General features: G+C 53.2%; 1 protein-coding gene across 1 annotated transcript in view; it reads right to left on the reverse strand.

Annotated features, from left to right (window-relative positions):
* The window catches only part of FBLN7 (fibulin 7), a 42401-nt gene that overhangs the window by 12225 nt on the left and 9023 nt on the right, over positions 1-21153 (reverse strand). Inside the window, exons 5-6 of the mRNA XM_070428352.1 lie at positions 6403-6562; positions 2567-2737 (exon numbers count right to left, since the gene is read on the reverse strand). Of these exons, the coding sequence (XP_070284453.1) occupies positions 2567-2737; positions 6403-6562 (331 nt within the window). The remainder of the gene's footprint in view (positions 1-2566; positions 2738-6402; positions 6563-21153) is intronic.

A 21153-nucleotide genomic window follows, 5' to 3' on the forward strand; every position in this document is an offset into this window, starting at 1 on the left:
GGAGAGGCTGGGAAGGCAAAGGCACTGTGATGAGCCCTGGCCGCGTGTCTCAGTGGGTTGGGCATCATCCCATTCACCAAAGGGTTGCGGGTTCAATTTCAGGTCAAGGCACATACCTAGGTTGCAGGTTTGATTCCCAGTCACAGTGAGTGCAGGAGGCAACGGATCGATGTTTCCCTCTCACATCAATGTTTCTCTCTTTCTCTCGAATATGAATAAAAACATATCCGCGGGTGAGGATCAAAAAGCAAAAAACACTGTGATGATTCTGTTGCCCAACTTACTGTGAAGTGAGCACTTACTGTGTCTCTGGACCTGAGCTGTGTTTCACGCGCATGATCTGACCTCTTGTCCCTTTATTTCTCATTCTTTCCTGTGTTCTGTCATCTAGTTTCAAACTTCCATTTCTCCCATCACCTCGTTTCTGAGGTTTTCTTTTACATATGCCGTCCTTTCACTGTTTTTTGTTTTATTTTTTAAATTTCTTGCTGCTTGTTCGGAAATATTAGTCACAACTTTCATCAGTTTTGTGGGCATGTCTTCCTGGCATTTCTCCATTGGCTGTGGACTTTACTCTCTGTTTTCCTACCATAGTTTGTATGGGCTTGACAAGTCCTTTCCTATGACTCATCTTCAGGGAAGTAAGTTTTCCTGTGGAGCTTTGCGAGCTCCCTCACTCCAGGTCACAGGCCCGTTGTTTTCTGCGTTGGACACTTGCTCAGCTCTGCCCTGTCAATCCCCTCACCCCCCACTCTCGTCTGGACCATCTCTTCCATCGGCACCGATTTTCCTTGTTGGGCTCCATTTGGATTCTCCTCCCGCGGAGTCTCCGCCATATTGGGGCCTGTCCCGGAACGCCCTGCGCGTTGCCAGTGGCCAGACAGCTCCAGAGACAGAGACTCCCTCTTAAACACAGGAGCCCACACCCGAGGAACCTGGCCTAGGAAGGCCAGTAACAGGGTACTGTGCGTTCAAGAGATTTCTTAGTCATGATGGCAACAACAGCATCGCGAAAACAGAAGACACAGAGGAACATATTGAAGATGCTCAAGAAGAGGAATCTCACGGGTGTTTTATGTCCCATTGAAACGACACCCGATGGAGAAGCTGCACCTTTTGGGAACGTTGGAGAATTCTGGGAATTGCCCCGAGGAGGGACCGACCTGGGAGATGTCTGCATGAGGATGGCGACGTCACCAAGGGGCAGCCTCACAGGAGGGAGAGGACCACGGCGGGGACTCCCCAGCAGACATCTAGAGTGCTGTCCGGCCCAAACAAAACAAAACTCTGCCCTGAGCTGGCCAGGCCGCTGGAGTTACCTCCCGGTTTATAAGAGATACAGAGACAAAGGTGCAAACGCCCAGTTATAAGTAAGTGCTAAGGTGCAAACGCCCAGTTATAAGTGCCAAGCCTGGTGGCTGTAGCTGCAAGGCTGTAGGACACACAGAAAAGTGGCGAAGAGAGAAAACCCTAAGAGAGCTCATCACCAGGGAAAAAACCTTTTGTTCTTTGTCTCTATAGGAGATGATGGAAGTCTCTCAGGGTCAAGGGAAATCCAGATGCAGGTCCCCTGTGTCTCCGCCTGTGACACCCCTTGCGTTTCCTGGCTAGCTGCTGATTGGTCTGAGAGCTGGTACCTGTAATCACCCTGCAAACCACGTTCTTCCCAGGAGCTGGGAACCCAAGCCTAGACCCGCGAGTGTGGCGCTGCTGCCTGTGCTTCTCAGGCCAACCCTCCTGTCGGGAGAGATGGTGCATTGCTGATGCTCCTGTATGTTTGGGAGCTACTCATGCGTTCAAATGCTGTTCTTCAAAACCTACTTGTTCGTGTCCTATTTGCGTTTCCCCTGCACTTCTTGGGCTACAATCATGGACATTCTGCCCCGGCAGATGTGCTCTGAGTCCGACCCTGAAAATGACTGGTATGCATGAAGATTGGACCATACATTTTTGAAAAGCCAACACGTGATGTGTGCCAAGTCTGATTTCTCTCAGCATCAAAGAAGTACTGTTTCCAAGCCCAACAGAGAGAAGAGAAGGCTTTCATGCCTCCCTCTCACCCAGCGGCCTCCCCAGAGCCGGTCACACCAAGTCCCACATCAGACACAAAGGACACCTGAGGGACTTCTTCAACCCCACAGGCCACCCGCAGCCTCACAAGCAAACGGCAGCCCAGAGCGAACAAGACAAGAGGAGCGTTTCTGTGCAGCGTCTCCCTCTTGTCCTTCCCCACAACCCCCAGAAGGCGTCTCGGTCCCATCGGTAAGAGCGGAGTGAGGTGCTGAGGAACCGACGCTGGGGTCAGAGTGTCTGCGTGTGGATCAGCTCAGCCTGTCCCCCAGTGCTGTGGTCTTGGGCATTCTGTGCCTCAATTTCCCCATATGCAAAGCAAGTCTGAATTGTAGGGAGGATCTAGGGAGCTCGGACAGGTGGAGCTGAGTCATCAGACACTGTGCCCGCTTTCCTGTGGTTGAAAATGGTGGAGGCATCAGGTGGAAAGGGTCCCAAGGAATGAGCCTTGCTCCCCAGCAGGGCCCAGCTCCGAGGACCGTTAGGAGGGACCGACCTCTGCAGTGGGGCTGCTCCCCGGTCCAGGTGCCGTTGGGAAGACACACCACACTGCCAGGCCCCACCAGCTGGAACCCGGGGTCGCAGGTAAAATGGACTTCGTGATCCACTAAGTACTTGCTTCCAAACTTCCTGCCGTCTCGAGGGGCGTTCAGAGCGGGGCAGGAAACTGTAGGAGAAAAGGAAGGACCACAGCGAGTTAGACATCACCATCCACCACCAGGCTCCTCTGAGTGCCTCCTCCAGGCTGAGCACCAGGCTGGACCTCTTAAATGTCTCACCGACTCCTCCGAGCTCGCGTGGCCAGGGGTGAGGACTGCCCACTCAGTGGAAGATGAGGACTGCGCTCAGAGACGCCAAGTGCTGTGCGTGGGCCTGGCCGCGTGGGAAGCTCAGGGTGGGATTCCCCGCAGCTGTGCTGACACCTGACACTCTCGGAGCTTCAGGCAGGGCTTGGCCTATGTCCAGGCCTTGGCGTCTGCTCTTCTCTCTGCCTGGGATGTTCTTTTCACAGAACGTCCCATCTCTGGCTCCTTCTCACTCACATGGGTCTTCGTTTAAATGCAACCCCCTCCCAGAATGTTCTCTGACCACCACGCTTCGCTAAAACCTCCCAGGGCACCTGCTATGCCGTGAGCTCCCTTCACTTCCCTCCTAGATTTGTGACCACTGGAGGCCTCTTATCGCCGTGTTTGTTTCCACATCTGTTGTCACCTTTCTCCCCAGGAAGCAGCTTAAGGGGGGACTATGCCTGCCCTGAGTCCCCGCTGCGTGCCCAGCCCCGCCCAGCCCAGCGCCTGCCCCACAGTGAGCACCCAATACCTAATCCTTGAACACACGAATAAATGAAAAATTACCTACTGTGTTCTTACTATGTGCCAGGCACTAGATAGGCGCTTGGGAGAATCAGCGAACAAAACCCTGCTCTCTGAAGCCCTTTCTAGCAGGGGAGAGACCATGGGTAACCCAGACCCACGAGTGAGCGGCAGAGTGAGGGGAGAGGGGAGGGTGTCATGCAGGAAATAGAGCAGGGAATCCTGGGGCTGCACAGTGAGGGGGTAGTCGTGGATGTGGTGGTCAGAGCAGGCCTCACTGGAGCCAAGAGTTGAAGGCGATGGAGGCATAATCACCCAGAATCCAGGACAGAGGGGACGTGCCGGTGCCTGGCAGGCCTGAGGAATGTGAAGGGGACCACTGTCAAGAGGGAAAGGAGTGGGGTCTCTTTGGGGTGAAAAATCTTTAAAAACCTCAAAGAAAGGAAAACCACCTGCTGGAGCAACTCACAGGTTAACCCGACCTGCATAGGTGGAACAGTATCTGGCACACAGTAGGTGCTCAGTAAATGTTAGTGGAATGAAAGAGTGGATGCAGATCAATGAAAAATCGATTTGCAGCCCAGGCGGCATGGCTCAGTGGGCGAGCATCAACCCAGGAATCAGGAGGTCAGGGCTTGATTCCTGGTCAGGGCACATGCCCAGGTTGCGGGCTCGGTGATTCTCTCTCATCATTGATGTTTCTATCTATTCTCTCCCTTCCTCTCTCTCTAAAAACAAAACAAAACAAAAACAACCAATTAAAAACATATTAAAAATCTTTAATAAAAAAATCAATTTGTAGCAATGATCCAGTCAAAAAGCTGGACAAAATATTTATTTACATCTTCTTAAAAGCATCAAGTAGGTATAGAAATAGTGATGAGAAATTAATCTGTGAAGAAATTTGGGAGGGTGGCAGCAGCATTTATGCTGCTTTTGCCCCGGGGTGTGAGTAAATGAGAGAAAAATCCATGTGCAGTCACTTCCCCAGTGTGAGCCAGCGGCCTCTGTTCGGTGGACGAGGTGCCCTGTGGATGGTGTGCCCATGGCTGGCTCACTTCACTCCGAGCCCGTCCCAGTGAGTCTGCCGCCACAGGCGTCCCCTGCCGCTTCCGCGATAAGCTTCATGCGCAGGAGTGAGATCGGGGGGAGCCAACCCGGGCGATGGATGTGGATGGAATGAAGCTGCCTGGACAGGCCCTGACGCCGCCGACGGGCTGTGATGCTCACAGGAAGAAACGGCTGGGAAAGCAGCAGGGAGATACTTAGGACAGAAGCCAAAGAGGAAGACCTAGGAGTCCTCAGGACTAGAAATTATTCTTCCTGACTCCCCCCAAATGCCCTTAAAAAACAGCAAATTTCCCACTACCTGGGGCGAGTGTCTGGCTCCCATGGCCCAGGTGCAGTCACCCCACTCCGAGGTGGGGTTCCTGACAGCTGCCAGACCCCATGCCCACACACAGAAGCGGTAGAATGCAAGGTGGCAGTTTTTTAAAAAAGAGAATGGCCCTAACTGGTTTGGCTCAGTGGATAGAACGTCGGCCTACAGACTCAAAGGTCCCAGGTTCGATTCTGGTCAAGGGCATGTACATTGGGTGTGGGCACATACCCAGTCGGAGGTGTGCAGGAGGCAGCTGGTAGATGTTTCTCTCTCATCGATGTTTCTAATTCTTTATCCCTCTCCCTTCCTCTCTGTAAAAAATCAATAAAATATACCAGAGAGAGAGAGAGAGAGAGAGAGAGAGAGAGAGAACCACTTAAAAAATCCTTGCATGGCTCAAGGAAGAAAGACCCAGAATCTGGAGATGAGAGGGTTAGTAATTTAACGATACACCATTCTGTGTGCACTACTGGGCATGGCCGGCAGTTTTATAAATGAGCAGCTGCACTTTCTCCTTTGAAACTCCCAGTGGCTGCAGGCAGCTCTGACCCCGCGGAAAGAGGAAGGATCTGGGACCTGCTACTGCTACCTCACTTCTCCTGGCCGCGGCTTCCCATCTGAGGCAGGAAGGATAGATGCCCTTGCCTCTTCTCAGAGCCTGGCTGTGATGAGCCCCCCAAGGAGCCCCTGGCACCTGGGAAAGGGTGAGGGGGTCTGGCTGGCAGGTCTGGCTCTGCTCAGGGGAGCCGAGGAAGTCAGGAGTCGACTCGGTGCTGTTGAGACTCCGGATTTGACAAAAAGGTACAAAATCCAGCACCTTTCCCAGGAAACTTCATCTCACACACCAAGAAGGTCCTTGATAATTCGCATTAAGTGCGCGAATGACAAAAAATATGCCACAGGCTCATGACTTCCCCATCCCCCCGCCACTCCCCAGACCCCAACACCCTGAGGAGAGGCCAGAGGAAATCCAGCTACCACTTCTGGGCCGTGGCAACGTGAAAGCCATCACTGGGACAAGCAGGAGAAGACCTGGTGTCTGTCCAAGCCCACCCGCTGTGCTCACCAGACCCCCATCCTCACCTCCCACTGGGCCGAGTGGGCCCTCCGGCTGGAGGACTGGAGTTCATGCCTGACACACTGCAGCCAGTGTTGGTGCCTGGATGGACCAGGAGTGCCGCCCTGGTGCCAACACCAGTGGTGGCGGCGACGTGTGTGTTCGGGAGGGCGCATGTGGGAACTCAGTGCTTTCCACTCAGTTTTGCTGTGCACTTAACAGTGCTCTAAAAATCAGTGTTAAAAAGTTAAAACCCCAGACTGCAGCCAGCTGGAATCTGCCTGGGTGGGGGTGGGGATGGGGGTGAGGGAAGGGGGGAGAAGCAGCTTTTGCTCTAAAAGTGGTGCCTTTTGAGGTCTGTGACCTTAACATGCAGATATGAGCATTGTGCAGCCCAGAATGGAAAGATCTACGCGGGAGTAGGTGACATTCAGACGGCGGGGGTGGGGGGGTGGGGGGAAGAGGGGAAGCCCGAAGGTGAGGCCGGGACAGGCCTGGGAACCCACTGTGAAGCTCGGTAAAGTGTCACAGGTGAAGGGCCTGAGTGCCCTGTGCCAGGTCGTGCCGACTTGGGGACCCACCTGGGGGGCTGTCGGGACCCACTCTGTTGGCAGAGCTCTGGAGCGCAGCCAGCCGGCTCTTCACGTTGCGGAGCCCCTCGGCGAAGCGGGTCTCCTGGACCTTCAGCAGCTGCTGCAACTGGCGGATGGCCGTGAGGACCTGCTGCTTGTTGAGGCAGCTCTGGGGACAGAAGGACCACCACCCACGATGGCTGGTTCACTCGCTCTCGGCTTCCAAAGCCACCCAGACCCCTGGCCCGACAGGGGAATGTGAAAGTGGCCTCGTGGGCACCCTGCCCTGCCCAGAGTTCCGCTGGACCAAATGACGCCCCCACCACACGTAGCGTAGCCCCATGCACCCTTCAACAAAAGCAGAACGCCCACCTTCAGAGCAAAGGGCAAAACGGATGATTCTATATAACTGGGTGGGTGGACACTGGTTTGTACCCAAAGTGCCTTATATTCAGTAGCCTTCACTCCAAGATGTCCCCACTCTGCACTCTAAATTATGCTCTAAATCTGTGCCTTTGTTAAGTTTTTCTTTGTCCCTCGGGCTTTTTAAAAGCAGGTGGGCAATATGACCTACAAAACAGGCAAAACAGGAAGGCTCCATAGGCCCCATACTTTTAGCAATGTAACAAGGCAAATGAAAAAAACAACTATAGAGTTGGAGAAGCATTCAACAAAAGTCAAGGCCCAGTTCTGATGATGTTTTAAAAGCTTTAAAAAATAACAGAAAAAGGCCCTAGCTGGAGAACTCCAGTCCTCCAGTCCTCCAGCTTGCTCAGTGGATAGAGCATTGGCCTGCGGACTGATGGGTCCTGGGTTCAATTCCAGTCAAAGGCACATGCCTGGCTTCAATCTCCAGTGTGGGGTGTGTAGGAGGCAGCCAATCAATGATTCCCTCTCATCACTGATGTTTCTATCTCTCTCTCTCTCCCTTCCTCTCTGAAATCAATAAAAATTTATTTAAAAAAAACAAATAGAAAAAGGAGGCTTGTGCTCTGCATGATAAAGACTAACTTAAAGCCACACCTGTATCATACTTAGTCATAACAGTTTTAAGGTTTCCAATCTCAGCTGTGCGCAAGAGCCAGGGCATGAGGAGGGAGGCTGGAGGAGGGGTAGTACAGTGGGTGGTGATAGGATCTGGGGCTCACCTCAGTGTGGCCGCGTCTGACCTGACCCATTACCTGCATGAAACAAAGGCGAACATTAGACGATAAACGACTGTTTTCTGTAGAGATAGGCTTATGGATCATTTTTTACTTTACTTTTTTTATACTTACTTTTTTCCCACAATGATTATTAGTTTTTAATTTAAGTTTTTTTCTAAAAGGGCAGCAGGGTGGCAGGAGTCACGGGGCTTCTGGCCACCACAGTGGAAATAGAGTCGTTGCGGCTCTCCCAGGGAGCCTGCCAGGCCGCTGCACCTCGGAGGTTTGGCCAACAGATGACTCAGCGGCCTGACTCAATGGGCGCTTTTGACAAAGCTGAATCCCCAGTTGCCCTGGAACTCGTTAACCCATGGGGAATCCTTGGCTCATTCGGCCCTGACCAGGGCCTGACAGGGCCTGGCCCCTAAGGCAGCTGCTGGGAAGAGAAGTTTGTTTGTTTCCTTCTTCCTCCCCCGCGTGTCCTTCCCACTCAGGCCTAGGTGCCCCGGCAGCGCCTCTGGCAGCCCCTGCCTGCCCGGCATTGCCCAGACATCCCACCCAGGCCTCACTTCCCACACCCACGCCCCTCCCTTTAAAAAGCTGCTTTGATTAGATGGCTTCCTGGCTTCTGTGTGACGGACATGGAGGAGTTCACAATTTACAAAGCTACCGGCCCCTTCAGAGAGTACTAGTGGCTGGAGCAAGGCTTGGGATGGCGTCTGTCACCGATGAAGATAAGAGGCTGAAAGCCAAGCAGCTTTCCCCAGATCATGGGGCTTAGGAGCTGTGGAGCCTGGCTGGGCCCCCGCTGGCTCCCATCCGCCACCCTAAGCCGTCCGCGACCCTCTGCACTGTCTTGTGCCGTCTCATTTGTCCCCCACAGGCCCCTGGACGGTGAGTGGGCTTCTTGATGCATCTGCAATAGACATTGGTAACTCGATGGCCCAAGCAAAATAGCCCACAGGAGTGAATTTCTAACTCTTTGCAAATTTCAGGCTGCGTGGCCTGGATGGTGGGGCTGGAAGTGGAGAGGGAGTGGAGGCAACATCCCTCCCCACGTTGAGTCAAGCCAGCAGCTGCCTCCCTAGCTGGGAGAGGGCTCGCTGGGCTGGGGCTGCCCCAAGGGACACGGAAGTGCTATTTTAAAATTGGGGAGAGGAGATCGGTGCCAAGACCACTGTCGCGAACCTGGGGGTGGCATGGAGCCCCAGAAGGTAGAGAAAGAAGGGGAGCGAGTGTGGAGGAAAATAGGTGCAGCAGCCAAGTGTGTCTGAGCCCAGTTCAAGTTTGGGCACAATTATCCTCTGCGTCTAGGTACCCTTCCCGGGACCCTCCGCCCCCACACTGTGGAGAATGAGCACCAGCTGCTTTCTCCCTAAATGCTCATTAGGCGTGAGAAGGGCTCATCCAGTCGTAATGGGAAACCCTTCAGACCAAGCACACTGAGGCCACATCCCAGGCGGGAGGGAGAGGGGAGAGTTGTGGGTGGACTTGCTGAGTGAAGGTTGGGAAGCCCCAGCCCATTCATTCCTGCCTCCAGCATCGCAGGAGTGATGCTAACAGAGGAAGGTCCTTGAGAGCCTAGAAATAAATACATGCACAGATGGTCAATTATTAATGCGAAGGAATCAAGAATATACAATGGGGAAGGAAGACAGGCTCTTCAACCAATGGTGTCGGGAAGACAGGCAAAAAGATGAAGTGGGACCCACCATACACAAAAATCAACTCAAATTGGAATACAGACTTGGATATAAGATGTGAAACCATAAAACTCCTAGAAGAAAACATAGGTGGAAAACTCCTTGACACCAGTCTTGGTAATGATTTTTTTGGATTTGACACCAAAAGCAAAATAAGCAGGAAGGACTACATCAAATAAAAAAGCTTTTACACAACAAAGGAAACAAACCATCCATCAAATGAAAAAGCAACCTACTGAATGGAAGAAAAATTAATCCACAGTTAAGGGATTAATATTCAAAATATATAAATAACTCACACAAAACAACAGCAAAGAAACCCAAACAATCCTATTTAAAAATGGGCTGAGGCCTGGCTGGTGTTGCTCAGTGGTTGAGCATCCAGCTATGAACCGGGAGGTCACGGTCCCATTCCCTGTCAGGGCAAATGCCTGGATTGAGGGCTCGATCCCCAGTAGGGGGTGTGCAGAAGGCAGCTGATCAACTATTCTGTGTCATCATTGATGTTTCTATCTCTCTCTCCCTCTCTGAAATCAATAATCCTATATAATAAAAGGGTAATATGCAAACCAACTGAATGGCGAACCAGCGCTCAATGCAGGAGCTGCCTCCTGGTGGTTAGTGCACTCCTACAGGGGGAGCACTGCTCAGTTAGAAGCCAGGCTCACAGCTCGTGAGTGAAAAGTGGTGTCAGGAGCCTCTCCCGCCTCCGAATTCGGACATCCCCCCAGGGGTCCAGGACTGCGAGAGAGGCAGGCTAGGCTGAGGGACTGCCCCCCCCCCCGACCCCAGTGCACAAATTTTCATGCACCAGGCCTCTAGTATATATATAATTGGACAGAGGATCTAAATAGACATTTTCCCAAAGAGGACATGACTAACAGGTACATGAAAAGGTGAGTGACATCATTAATCAATCATCAGGGAAATACAAATCAAAACCACAGTGAAATAGCACCTCACATCTGTCAGAATGGCTATCATCAATAAATCAACAAACACGTGTTGGTGGGGATGTAGAGAAAAGGGAACCCTCTCCCTGAGTCTAGGTACCCTTCCCATTTATGGGAATACAGATTGGTGTAGCTACCATGGAAAGCAGTATGGAAGTTTCTCAAAAAATTAAAAATATAGCCCTGGCTGGTGTGGCTCTGTTGGCTGGGCATGGTCCTGTCCACCAAAAGGTTGCTAGTTCAACTGCTGGTGAGGGCACATGCCCAGGTTTTGGGTTCAGTTCCTGGTAGGGGATGTGCAGGAGGCAGCCAATCAATGTTTTGTTCTTACATCAATGTTTCTTCCTCTCCCTTCCACTCTCTCTAAAAATCAGTTTAATTTTTTAAATTAAAAATACAACTACCTTATGACCCAGCAATTCCACTTCTGGGTATTTATTTAAAGAAAATGAAAACTGTAATTTAAAAAAATGCACTCCTATGTTCACTACAGCTTTCTTTTCTCTCTTTTTTTTTTAAAAACATTTGATTTTTAGAGAGAAAGGAAGGGAGAGGGAGAGAGAGAAACATTGATGTGGGAGGGAAACATCCATCAGCTACCTTCTACATGCCCCTACTGGGGATTGAGCCTGCAACCCGGGCATGTGTCCTGACCAGCAATTGAATTGGCAACCTTTCCGGTGCATGGGATGACGCCCAACCAACTGAGCCACACCAACCAGGGCTACAGCATTATTCTCAATAGCCAAGACATGGATAGAATCTAAGTGTCCACTGATGGATAAATGGAAAAAAGGTGTGATACACACATACACACACACATACACACACACACACACACATATATATAGTCCCAAAAATATATATATGCACACTTTGAATAATTATAATGGCAGTGTTTAGTAAAATACATTTCATTTTCACAATTGAGCTATCAGCTGTTAAAGTGTGTCTATATTTTGGGGGACACCCTGTATATACAATTCCGCCATAAAAAATGAAGAAAATCATGCGATTTGCAACAATATGGATAGACTTTGAGGGCATTATGCTAAGTGAAATAAGTCAGACAGAGAAAGATAAATACTGTATGATCTCACTTGTATGTGGAATGTAAAAAAAATAAACTCATGGATACAGAGAATAAATTGGTGGTTGCCAGAAGCTGGGGTTGGGGTGGTGGTGAAAATAGCTGAAGGTGATCAAAAGATAAAAAGTTCCAGCTACAGGTCCTGGGGACCTAGTGTACAGCAGGTAACTGTAGTCAACAGTATTGGTTGCATGTTTGAAAGTTGCTATGAGAGTAGATCAGTGGTTCCCAAACTTATTTGGCCTACCGCCCCCTTTCCAGAAAAAATATTACTCAGCCCCTGGAAATTAATTTTTTTAAAATTTTAATAGCAGTTACTCATCCCCCCCCAAATGCACCTGTGGCCATCACCGCCCCCCCCCCCCCATCGCTGCAGCGCCCACCGGGGGGCGGTAGCGCCCACTTTGGGAATCACTGGAGTAGATCATTAAAGTTCTCATCACAAGAAAAACAATTTGTAATTATGTGAGGTGATAGATATGAACTGACTTATGGTGGTGATCATTTCCAATATATACATATGTCAAATCACTAAGCTGTATGCCTGAAACTAGTATAGTGTTGTATGTCCATTATAGCTCAATACAACTAGAGCAGTGGTTCTCAACCTTGGCTGCACATTAGAATCACCTGGGAATCTTTTTAAAATCCTGATTTCTGGGCCCCATTCTCTGGAAATTCTGTTTCTTTGTTACTAATGTTGTGGCCCCACCCCATAACAAAGAAACAGAATTTCTGGAGGATCAGGCTCAGAAATCAGGATTTTAAAAAGATTCCCAGGTGATTCTAATGTGCAGCCAAGGTTGAGAACCACTGAACTAGAGGAAACAAAAAAGAAAGTCCCCGAGTGGGGAGGGAGGGAGGAAGGTCTTTGAGGTCTTGGCAAGCCAGCGTGCGGGGTCTGGGCCGAGTACGAGGGAAACAGAGTTAGTGGCTGCGGATGTGACGTCTGATGAGCTGGCTGCAGCTGCTATTACAAGGGTGGATCCTTGATTCCCAAGTGCTAAATGGAGCCCTTGGGAGCCATGCCCAGAATCTGTCACCTGTCCTTACCTCAATTCATCTGCAGAGCCAGGTGCTCAAGAGGTCTGCATTATGGGTATAAATGGGGCCCAGAGCGCACTGGAGACCTGACTATGTCCCCTTTCAGACCGAGAAGGCTTTATCATGTCACCTGATCATAAAGCATACTCCCTACAAAACATCAAAACAAAGAACGAATCCCGTGACCAGAGGCACCACTGCTAACCGCTGTTGGATGGGACACACAGGCACACACACGAGGGTCATCATCATACACTGGGCCACAGGGCACGGGTTCTGTCCACTTTCTTGTGGACACTGGGCTGTGGCATCGTTTCACACCAAGAAGCAGAGCAGCTTGTCGGACCCGGGCCTGGATACCACTTCCGCTCCTCAGTGCTCTTTCAGTCTGGAGACTGGCTCCTTGCGCCCTCTATCTGCCTGCCCTCCTACCTCCCACACTCACCGCATCCCCTGCTCTGGACCACGAGGAGCCCTGGACTGAAAACAAACCATTTTCCTCTGCAAATGTAGCCTTGATGAGGTCATCGGGGGTATGCGGGGCCTCTGAGGTTCAGGGACAGGAGCAAGTTGGACCGTCAGGTGTCACTACCTGCACTTCAGCCTGGCCCTGCCATAGCAAAGGGCTGGCTTCGGGCAGTCCCCTCCATCTCAGGGGCCCAGATCCCAACCGGACAAATCAACCACAGCTCACCCGCCCTTCCAGAGCTGACCTCCCACTCCAGCGAAGGCTCCTTGTGCTGTGATTAGGCAAAGGTCAAGTCTATACCCGGGAGGAAGGCATCCCAGAGGCTGAAGAGGGCTGGTGTCCGGGCCCCACCTCCACAAACCTCTTCCAGGGCCTTGAGGATCCCTCATCTTGAATATTTTTAAAGAGATCCCCTCAAGATGGTGGAGGTGTCCATCCTTTAAAGCCTGGCTCTACTACCGGCTTACACCATTGATGATAAATAATGAAAAATAGTTTCCATTTCTTTAAATTAAAAACTTATTTGAAACATGGGGGTGGCAGAGGTGGCTCTGAGCACAGGCCAGTGCTGAGAACTGGGAGGGTGGGGCCTGGCCCTAAGGCTCTGGGGAGCCATGAGGCCACAGAACTACACTCCACCTGCCTCCTGCCACCCCCCACAGGGAAATCGTGTCCGTGTTCCCCCAATGCTCTCTCGCAAGCTCCTGCTGTGGTGGATCTAAGGGAGCTGCCCAGAGCTCACGGCGCTCCCTCCCTCGGAGCCGAGAGAGGACCCTACCTGCTGGCCCAGGCGTGGATGATGCAGACGATGTGAGTGGCCCCCACTCCAACTCACCCCATCGCTTTGCCAGACTTGGTAGGCCTGACCCCTCCCACCCCATCCAGGCCTCCTGGACTTCTGGGCTCAATTCATAAATGAAATTTAGCCCGGCCGGCGTGGCTCAGTGACTGAGCGTCAACCTGTGAACCAGGAGGTCAGTTTGATTCCCGGACAGGGCACATGCCCAGGTTGCGGGCCCGATCCCCAGTGTGGGGCATGTAGGAGGCAGCTGATCAATGACTCTCTCTCATCATTGATGTTTCTATCTCTCTCCCTTCCTCTCTGAAATCAATAAAAAAAATCAACAAAATTAATAAATACATGACGTTTAAGATACAGAATCTATTCTCAAGACACCAAAGGGAGTGAAGCTCCGAGGACGCGTGGGGTGCATGGCGGGGGGAGCGGGGGTGTTCTTTGAGGCTTTTGTACTCACATGACCTGGCTCAATGGTCTCCCCCTGTGACAGTCTTGGGACAGTGACTCTCTCTGAGAACCATTCCAGTGGACCCAAAGCGACCACGGATGACCCTTCGGACCTCGAGCAGTCGTCCCCTGAGCTGGTTTCGCGTGAGCCACAGCTATGTGCCCTGTCAGCGTTTGCTAATGGGAACACATGTTTTGATGCCGGTGGGTCTGCGAGAGGCCCGAGCACACTCGCCAAGCGGGTGCCTGCTAGCCAAACTCGAGCCCTTGGCGTCTGAGTCATGTCGGATCTGCGCGGGTGTTCTCCAGAAGTTATTTCCACTTCAGACCGAGTCAGAGGTGGGTTCTAACCCCCTCGACGTTGCCTATTCCAGTGGCCTTTGCCCAGCACCCACACGGAGGAGGAGAGAAAGTGGGTGCTCCTGGAAGAAGGCCTGTGGCCGTCAGGGTTCCCCAGAGAAACAGAACCACGAGGACGTGTATGGCCCATGTTTACATCTGAGAGAGACAGTGAGAGGCAGAGAGATTTGCTGTGCGGAACTGGCTCACGCGATTGAGGGGCTGCAAGTCCACACCCACAGGACCGGGCAGGCTGGGACCCGGGAGGAGTGGAGGCTGGGACTGGGGAGGAATGGAGGCTGGGACCTGGGAGGAGTGGAGGCTGGGACTGGGGAGGAGTGAAGGCTGGGACCCGGGAGGAGTGGAGGCTGGGACTGGGGAGGAGTGAAGGCTGGGACCTGGGAGGAGTGGAGGCTGGGACCTGGGAGGAGTGGAGGCTGGGACTGGGGAGGAGTGGAGGCTGGGACCTGGGAGGAGTGGAGGCTGGGACTGGGGAGGAGTGGAGGCTGGGACCCGGGAGGGGTGAGGCTGCATCTGGAGCCCAAGGCGTATGAGAAGCGTTCTTGCCATCTCCGTCGGGATGTCGGTCTTTTGGACGGAGACCCACACACCTGCTTTATGTTTTAACGCTATTTATGTCCAAAAATTACCTTCACAGCAACTCCTAGATTGGTGACTGACCAATTACCTGGGTGCTGTGGCCCAGGCAAACGGCCACATAAAATTAACCGTCTCTTTCAGATGGAGCCTTCCTCTAGGGTCTGGGCCCGGGGTGCTCAGGGCATTTTGGTTTTTGCCATCCCAGCTGCCCATAATTGTATAGTTACACCCAAGCCCTCTTCCTGTCTGCTTTTCAAAACGGCCACGGGAGCAGGGGCCACAGTGGGTGCCAAGAGCTGGCACTGTGGCCACACTTCACAGGAGTCACTCACGAGATGCTCACGTCAACCTCGGGAAGTGGCAGCATTACTGTGCCCACTTCACAGACAGGAAGCCAAGTAGTCACGGTGACACACCCAAGACCTCAACCCACGGCACCTTCCCCAGACCCTGAAGTGACAGGAAGGCTGGGCCCACTTTAGGGGAGTCCCTCGGGAACCCCAGGAGCCCACCTCTGCCCACCTCCTGATCTCGTGTCGCAGCACCCCTCGCTCCCTTGAGGGCCACCTCTGGTCACCTGCCCCTGGCCCCTCTGCATGCCTGAGGGCAGCAAACAAGCTACAGATAACTTTGAAACCCGGGTACACGCGACGCCCACGCAAATGAACCACCAGACGACAGACTGAAGGAAGAGCAGGAATGAGGTAGTGTGAGCCCAGGCTCACTATTCGACTCACTCCCCAACCCTGCTGATTCCTTCACCTGCTTGCTGCCCAGCTAACTCCTGCCCAGTTGCCACGTTCACCTGCAGGTCAGTTGTGCCTTTAATAGCATCAGTGTTGTCCTCGGTCAATATCTCCCCTAATGCCCATCCATTCGGAGAGCGTGTTCACCCATGGCAACCAGGATGAGGGGCTCAGAGAAGGCCCCCAGTTTGTTCTCGGCCCCTCTGAGTTCCCCGTGGTCCCCCCAACACAGATAGACCCTCCCAAGAGTGTTTGCACTGGTGCTGGTTGTTTCAGTGCAACACACGTGTGTGCACATCCACACATGATCCAAGACTTATGTGACTACTGAGAACTGACATCTGCCAAAGGCTGGTCCTCTACTGTTGGCTACGAGGAGGTGGGGGTGAGAGGGCAGGGCCGAGGGCCTGGTCCCGGCAGGAAGTATGGGCAAACCCAAAGGAGGGACAATAAGTGCTGTGCACTTGGCTGTGGCGTGGGTTCTAGGCCTGGAGTCCTTACACTTAGAGTAACTAGCCTGAAGCTGTGGCAAATGAAACAGGTGGTGCTTTCAGCTTGTCCTAAACTCTAGAGAACCCCCCACCCCCGCAGTGTTTCTGGGTGCAATGCTCCTGTGCTGTCCTGGACCCGGCATGTGCGGCCCACCTGCTCTCCATGCCCTCGCTCTCCTTCCTGGGATCTCTGAGGCCGGAGGCCAGGCGGCATCCCTTCCTTGTGAAAACCCCGCAGGGGGTCCCCACCCGGGAGAATTCAGGCACACTCCGCACCATGGGGCTGACGGCGTATGCGTTTCTGTTGCTGCTGTAACAAATCGGCATAAACCTGGCAGCTCACAACACAAAATCATTACTTCACAGTCCGTAGGCCAGAAGTCCGACACTGGGCTAAACTCAAGGCAAGACTCCCGGGTCTCAGGGCTGGGAGCACAGGTGCCTTTGAGGGGCACTACTCTGCCTCCCTCCTCTCTGCGCTCAGCATTGGGACCCTCTGTTTCCCCACCCACCTCAGCAAGCTCCTTTCCACTGCACAGCCTTTGCACTGGCTCTTCCTCTGCCCAGAAAGTCTGCCCGTCCTCCAAAGTCAGGCTCCCTGTCCACTTCCATGAGAAGTCCCGCTCTCAGAGGCCTGCCCTGCCCATTGAGTAACAGGAACCCCAGCCTCCCGGCAACACAGCACCCACTCCAGTTGTCTGCTTGTGATACTTCTCAGGTTTATGTCTTCTCTCCCTGCTTGGAGAGAGCAGGGCCTGGGTCTGCCTCGTCTTCTCTCCCCTGACATGTACCCAGGCTCCCTGTAGACTCTGTTCTCTGACATTCATTTCCTCCTTCGCAGGACCCCATGAGAGGGGCGTGTCTACTGTCCCCACTGGTCAGAGCAGGACACTGAGTCACAAGAGGCAGGAACTGGTCGCAGGGCATGTAGCCAGGAAGAGGGGGCAGGCCAGGCTGGAGCACTCAGCACCATCTGCGCTTGCTGTGCTGCCTCCCAGGCCCAGAGCAGCACAGGGCCCGGCAGCAGAACAGCCTCAGGACACAGGTGTTGAACGAGCGCGTCATCTTACTATGGGCTCCTTCCGGGGCGGGGGGGTGAAGTCTCTAATGAGGGAATCAGAGAAAAGGCCTAGATCGAGGAGCCCCGAGGGGTCAGGTGAAGGAACATGTGCACATGTGTGCTCGCTACCGTGTAAATGACTGCCTGGTGTCTGTCCTTCCCTACAGGCAGCCGCTCTGTGCTGCTCGGGTTCTACAGACACCCTGCCTTGGAGGTCTGGGCGCTTCCCTTTCCTTCCTCTCAGTCTGAAGCCATCTGATTCACTCAGCTCTCTGGGCCTGCATAGCGGGTGTTGGTCATGCTCTCGGACCCGGCCCTTGCCCCCCACCCCTCTGCACAGGTGGGTGAGCAGAGGGAAGGGTCCTCTTGGGCTGCAGCGCACCCTACCCTTTAATGAGAATCCAGAGATAACATTATCTCCAGTGGAAAGTGAAAGGTCTGAGTCAGTGGCCAACCTGATGGCCACAGTGGACCAAAGGGCAGCTTGGGGACGCGGGGGCCCTGGGGCTCCACAGGACAAGTTCCTCAGACCTTGCTCTCCCTGGGAAGGTCCTGGAGGCCAGGCTGCCAGAGGCGTCCACTGTCCCAGGCACAGGGACATGAGTCATCGCTTCCCTGAGGTGCGGGTGGACATGCTGAAGTGGCTAGGCCTGGGTCCCGTCAGGTGACAGGTGCTGTTACTTCTTGAATGAAAATGCATGTCATGGCCTGCATTTAGGTCCCAGGCAGTTTCTGAGAAGCATGGAAGATGCTGGCAGAAGGTCTGAAAGGATCTAGAAAGTTCTACCACCCAGGGAGTCTGCCCTGTGTCCCCAGGGCTGCACAGCCCATGGACAGATCCGCAGGAGTCAGCAGCCCCGCCGTTGCCCTGGGGGTCATGGGAGCGACCAGCACAGCCAGGCCTGTCAGCACTCAGGAGAGGAAGTCTCCTCCTGGAGCAGTGGTCGGGACGCAGGTCTGGGCAGGCGTGTGGAGGGGGGACAGTGTCCACATGGTGCAGGGAGCAGCCTCCCAGACCACAGTGGCTTGGTGGGCCTGGGATCCAGTCTGGTGTCCACAGGATCCTCCAGGGCGAGTGGGTCTGGGAGCGCACTGGGTCCTGCCTGACTCAGAGACCCAGGCAGACCAGGAAACACAGCTGCTGCTCTCGGTCCACACCCTCCACACCCGCTGCCTGAAGCCCTGGGGCCAGGCACTGCCCTGGGGGTAGAGAGGCCTCCACTCTTCTCTGCAGTCAGGGCGCCCGGGACAGGGCTGGAGCCCCTTCCTAAGGTGCCGGGAAAGGGGGAGGCGCTGGGAAAGCCACCACCCAGCTAGGCCTCCCTTTGCCCACTCTCACCCTGACAGCACCCTTTCGTCCAAACACAGGCCTGCGGGGAGTGAATCTCTGGGTCGCGTGATGGAAGGTTCGCAGTGATAGCTCCAGGCCTCCTGCCCACTCCCACACCATCTCCAAAGAAACGGCCGCTTTTCCCATAGAGAGGGAAATCTGTTTTCCCACCTCTCGGATCTGGACTGGCCTTGTGACCTGCTCTGGCCAACAGGATGCAGTGGAAGCGAAGTACCAGTCCCAGGACTGGGTCTGTTTAACCACATTGTCTGGTTTCTGTGTCTGATGTCCTGGCTTCTGGGGCCTGTGGACTCAGGCCAGCCGATTGCTGGAGCCCTGGGACAACGGAACACCCTCCCTGCCCCCAGCACACCTTTTACATACAAACCAGCCCATCCCCCTGCCTTTCCTACCCTTACTCTCCTGAGACACCAGCGCTCCACACCCACCCACCCAGTCCATCTGCCCCAACAGCCCGAGTCAGGCACAGACAGCTAGGGCACCCCACACTGTGACCAGCTGAAATCACTCCAGCTGGCCGATTGTCACCTCCTTAGCCCTGTCTCACCCACTCCTTCCCTCAAACCTTCCCCAAAGTTTCCCTCCCCCTCTCTGCCTGTGGCCCCCCTGCAGCCTGGCATGCCCCCGCCTCCTGAGAACTGTAACAAACTGCCTTTTCCATGACAGGCGTCTCCTGATCTGTGGGCCTCACCACACCTGGATGAACCCAGCTCCCAGACCGTGCTAGGACAGGGTCTCAAGAGGTCTGGTGCATTCTGCAAAGAGTTCCTAAGAGCTTGACACCAAAAGCGTGATCCATAAAAATAAATAACTGATCAACTGGACTCTATCAAAATGTAAAACCTTTGCTCTGGCAAAGACACTGAGACAAACTACCGACTGGGAGAAAATGCTTGTAACTCACAGATCTGAAGAAGGACGTGTATTTAGAACATACAAAGAATACTCAAAACTTGGTAAGGAAACAAGCCATTTTTAAATTGGGCAGAAGGCTTCACTCAACAGACTACGCATCTGACAAATAAGAACACGAAAAGCTTCCCAAAGTAATTAGTCCTTAGGGAAATGGGAATCCAAACCTCAGATACATTATTTCAATGACCCGGAGCAAACAAACCAGATGGTACTCGGTGCTGGCGAGGGTGCGGAGTAACCGAGCCTTCATACACTGCTGGTGGGAACATAAGATGATACAACTACAGGGGAGACGGTTTGGCAGTTTCTTCCGAAGTACACACACACTTGCCATGTGACTCAACAATCCCACTCCCAGATGTTTACCCAAGAAAAATGACCATTTACATTCCCACAAAAAGCTGTGTGGGAATGTTCATAGCAGCCCTATTCATAATCGCCCAAAAAACAAGAACTGTCACCATGGGTGTCGTTCAGTTTGGGGCGGGGGGGTGCACATCGATCAACAAACTGACCTTGGACGGCATGGCTCAGCTGTTGAGCGTCAACCTATGAACCAGGATGTCACGGTTTGGTTCCTAGTCAGGGCACATGCCAGGGTTGCAGGCTCCATCCCCAGTGTGGGGCATGCAGGAGGCAGCCGTTCAATGATTCTCTCTCATTGTTGTTTCTATCTCTCTCTCCCTCTACCTCTCCCTCTCCCTCTCCCTCTCTCTTCCCTTCTCTGAAATCAATAAAAATACATTAAAAAAAAAAAACATGAAAAACCATGTGTGTCCACACAGTGGAATACTACTCAACAGTAGTAAAAGAACCATGGGAACTCAGGACAACATGGAAGAATCTTAGCTGTGTTGTGTTAAATGGGAGAAGCCAGACCAACGGCTGTGCGCTCTTCAATTCCATTCATGTGACACGGTGGGGAAGACAAACTGTCGGATGAAAAGCAGGTCGGTTTGGGGGGCGCTGTCCTGTGTCCTGTCTGTGGTGGTGGTTACCATGCACAGAGTATCGTTCTGCGGTTAAAACTATGGGAATGTGCACTACACACATTTCCCTTAAGCTATAAAAGGCAGCGTCTCAAATGGATGGAGGCAACCGGGAATGAACCTCCGGTGGAGGAGTTTGGAGCCCGTGACATCTGATCATAAAGAGAGGCTCTGGGGAGGGGGAAGCCTTCTGAACCCATAGACCCACCCCCAGGCTAGGCGCACGCTGAGGCCCTGAACCCCTGAGCCCAGCGCAGGGCGCTGTTCAATGTTCTCCCTTTCAGAGTGAACAGCAGTTTTGCAAAAGGGCCCCCCCCCACGCTTGGGATCCCCACACTGCTCAGCCTCCCTCCTTCCCCACGACTACCTGCTCTCATCAGCAGGTCACCTGCAAAGTGGCACAGGACAGATGTGCTGACAAGAAGGACACGAGAGGAAAGCCATGGAGAACCAGAGAAGAGCAAATGAGACTGTCCATCCCCACGAGGTGCTGCTGCAGACCCCTGCAGAAGCAGCTCCCTGCTCCCCCGTAACACGCATGCACGCACACATACACAAAGGCACAGCACGGACAAGCATGGGCGCACACACACGCACTATCACACATACAACCAAGCAT

The sequence above is a fragment of the Myotis yumanensis genome, unplaced genomic scaffold (genome assembly GCF_028538775.1).
Source record: "Myotis yumanensis isolate MYYU_CA2020_CCGP unplaced genomic scaffold, mMyoYum1.0.hap1 SCAF_11, whole genome shotgun sequence".
NCBI classification, from domain to species: Eukaryota; Metazoa; Chordata; class Mammalia; order Chiroptera; family Vespertilionidae; genus Myotis; species Myotis yumanensis.